Source organism: Grammomys surdaster, unplaced genomic scaffold (genome assembly GCF_004785775.1).
Source record: "Grammomys surdaster isolate TR1022 unplaced genomic scaffold, NIH_TR_1.0 126176, whole genome shotgun sequence".
Classification (NCBI taxonomy): domain Eukaryota; kingdom Metazoa; phylum Chordata; class Mammalia; order Rodentia; family Muridae; genus Grammomys; species Grammomys surdaster.
The window spans coordinates 7,062,075-7,065,698 of record NW_021620983.1 but is presented as its reverse complement, the minus strand read 5'-3'; the positions used below and the strand labels follow the sequence as shown (position 1 = coordinate 7,065,698).

Genomic DNA, 3,624 nt, shown 5'->3' with positions numbered 1-3,624 from the left:
GAGAGAGAGAGAGAGAGAGAGAGAGAGAGAGAGAGAGAGAGAGAGAGAGAGACTTGGATCCCTGGGAGCTCCCAGGAGTGTCAAGTCATTAAGGAAAAAATGCCTAAAGTGGAAGGATCATTTCTTGCACTAGCTAGTTTTCCCTTCCCCAGCATCCTAATGATTACTTTGAATAGTCTCAAGCATGCTCTCATCATCTTTAGGTGGAAGCTCCCCTGGGGGAGAGCAATTTTGCATCTATAAAACAAGCTTAAGAGCTCTTGACGAGTCTTTCATGAGGAGTGGTGGTCCTTTCATTAACTCAATAAAATAATGTCTTATTTAGAATAACTTAAAATGCTGTTATTTTCCTCTAGTCGGTAGTCAAAGTCCAGTCCCACAACTTGCCTGTAAAGAACTCTACACTCTGCTCCTGTCACTACCAAGAGCATCTTCAAACAGAGATTACACTGTAGTAATAGTTCATTATGTCTACTGTCTTATATCTATCTATCATCTATCTACCTCTCTACCAGTTTTTCCGGTTCACGGAGCAACTTCTAATCCTAGCCGCATTTTAGGAAATGTCATCTTTATTTAAAGTTTAATATCTGGTGTTTGGAAACATTGCCAAAACTCTTTAAAGCATTAAGTCATTTCTTTGAATATGGTGTTCTTGTATACTATGGTTTCAAAGAAGAGACAATATTATTGAGATGGATACAGACCAAAAATATAGATCCCTCTGAGTGTGTAGTACATACTTGTAATCCCTGAACTACCGAGGCACGGCAGGAAGGTGATGCTGGCCTGAGATTTAGAAGTGGGAACTTACTTTTAAAATGTACAAATTAAGACAGACCTTTGTGTCCCACAAAGTGGGACTTCCACTGGCTATTGATTGATTCTTTATTGTGTACTTATACTAAACAAAAATCCAGGTCACTTGATGCTGCCAGAAGAGCTTTCTGTGATTAGAAGTACAGTAGTGAGAAATAAAGATAATTGAAATCTTTCATATAAAACATTTAGGCTCAGGACACCTCTACACAGAGGCAATAATGAGTCAAAACTTCCTCCATAAAGTCCTCACAGGGAGATAGATACCTATTGTACCTACTCCCCAGTCAGATGATATCTACTTGGTCCTGGGCAAGTAATAGTTAACCCCATAACTATTACTTTCCACTGTACATGTATCCAGACCTCAACAGAATTTAAATTTTTATGGATCTGAAAATGAAAACACCTCCTAATCCACACAGTAGAGAGTGTTACTATTTTATATCCACTTACAATTCCATTTTGAAAGTACATTGACAAAGTTTTTATTTCTGAAATATCTTTCAAAGCCCAAGTATTAAAAGTTTGGTCCTTAACCCATGGTACTTAGAGAAGGCAGTAGTAGCTTCAAGACAGAGAGAGCAGAGTGTGGGTCTTGAATCACTGGTCTTGTGCCTTCAAGGGAGGTTTGGGGAACACGGTTTTTTCCACTTCTATTTTGTTTGCTTACTGGTTACCCTGCAATTACCAGCTTGCTTCATCTCACAACTACCTACTGTGATGTGCATCCACAGAGCCACAATAATGGCCAAATAACCCTCAGCTGAACTGCAAGCCCAAATGTCTTTCCTGTCTTTAATTTGATTTATTTCAGGTATTCTTTTTTCTTTAATTTGATTTATTTCAGGTATTCTTTGTTTGTTTGTTTGTTTGTTTGTTTGTTTTGTTTTTTTTTCGAGACAGGGTTTTTCTGTATAGCCCTGACTGTTCTGGAACTCACTCTGTAGACCAGGCTGGCCTCAAACTCAGAAATCCACCTGCCTCTGCCTCCCAAGTGCTGGGATTAAAGGCATGCGCCACCACCGCCTGGCAGGTACTCTTATACTAGCAGAAAGCACGACCTATTTCAAGAAAGCAGAGTGGAAATAAATAAATTCTTGAAATCGAGGTACAAATCTGAGTGGAGTGGTACATATCTGTAAGCTCAACATTTAGGAGAAATGGGATAATCACAAGTTGGAAGCTACCCTGGGTTACATGGAAAGGTCTAGGCCAGCCTGGACTATGTAGCTAGACTCAAACATAAGAAAATACATAAATAAATAAGCTGAAATTCAAATGAACTTTAAATCCTGGTTATAATTTCTGAGTTATTGCTACCATTATTATTCAGTTGTATGGGAGTTATAAACTCTTGACATAGAAGACTCCAGTTGTCACAGATAGCCTAGCCCTACAGTGAAGTTTTTAGAAAGAAGAAGTCTACATATTCATGCCAAGGACTCCCATGGAGCAGAGTACTGGAACAGTGATTAATTCATTCTTCCCGTGACTCTATACCCTAGAGTCAATAGTAACTTTTAGATGGCCTTTTACTCACCTAACATTGCCTGTCTTTCGTAACATTTCTCTACTGTTTATTGTAATAACAGCACCCAATGTGAGATCTGCTCTCACAACAAAAGCTTTAGCATGCAAATCTTTTTAACCGCGGACCAACTGATGACCATCAATCTTGAAAACATCTTCACCTTGCTGCCTATTGGTTAGTAACCAGACATCTGCCCGTCTGCCTTCCATGGAGAATGCACCACTTCCCTGTTGGTTCACAAATGTGACTATGTGAGATGCCTACTGTGTTCACTCAGTGTGTATCTTCCCGTGCCTGAACTATTTCACTTTTCACAATGTCTCCAGTGTTGCACACTGCAGAGTTCCCTTGTGGTATCTTTGCACTGAAATTTTAATTGAGTAAGCTCAAGAAACGTACCAAAAATACTGTCTCCTTTTTTTTTTTTTTGTCAAAAAGAGGAGTGCAATGGTTGAATCTCCACATATTCCAAACTAGATATAAATCTAATTCCTTTTATACAATAGAAAATAAGCCCACCAACAAGACTTAGAAGATGATAAGACTAAGAGTTTATTATTATAAGAATGAATGCCAAGTAGCCAAAGAGATACTCTTGGTAGTGTAAACCACACGCTGATCCCAGTGAAGAGTATTGTGTGATTCTATGGTCAAAAATTGATCCTTCTGCATGTTCTAGCTGTCAAAAATGTCTGTAACAAAGATGTTTGCAAACCAAAGCATGGAGCAACTGCTATAACTGAGTGACTGCTATTAAAAATTCTCCCCATCTTTGGCTACGTGCAATGGTGAAGGTGACATGACTGCCTCTCAACCTGGTTCTTCTTTCTTATTTGTTCAGTGGTACCAACCCTCAGATGGAGAAACGGAAGTGCAACACAGCCACGTGTGCCACACAACGCCTGGCAAACTTTTTGGTTCGTTCCAGCAACAACCTTGGTCCAGTCCTCCCACCAACCAATGTGGGATCGAATACATATGGCAAGAGGAATGTGGCAGAAGATCCAAATAGAGAATCCTTGGATTTCTTACTCCTTTAAAGTCAATGCACTTCCATGTCTCTTATTACTTCATGTGTTAATGCTCTGGTGATTTCCTGAATAATTTAACAGTGCCTTTTCCATTCCCCCAGTGAGAATGCACAATGTGCCGATGCTTGCTTGAGTGTTGATCAAGGATAGGGTGAAGACAATATCTGTAATCACAACATGTTCCTGCTATACATTGATATTTTAGAGACACTTAAAATTTCTGTTTGTACCTTGTAACTC

The 3,624-nt window shown here is 39.3% G+C and overlaps 1 protein-coding gene across 1 annotated transcript in view; it reads left to right on the top strand.

Moving 5' to 3' along the window:
* Positions 1-3,393, top strand: part of Iapp (islet amyloid polypeptide) — a 5,217-nt gene extending 1,824 nt beyond the window's left edge. Inside the window, exon 2 of the mRNA XM_028757491.1 lies at positions 3,195-3,393. Coding sequence (XP_028613324.1) covers positions 3,195-3,393 — 199 coding nt within the window. The remainder of the gene's footprint in view (positions 1-3,194) is intronic.
* The last annotated feature ends 231 nt before the right edge of the window (positions 3,394-3,624 follow it).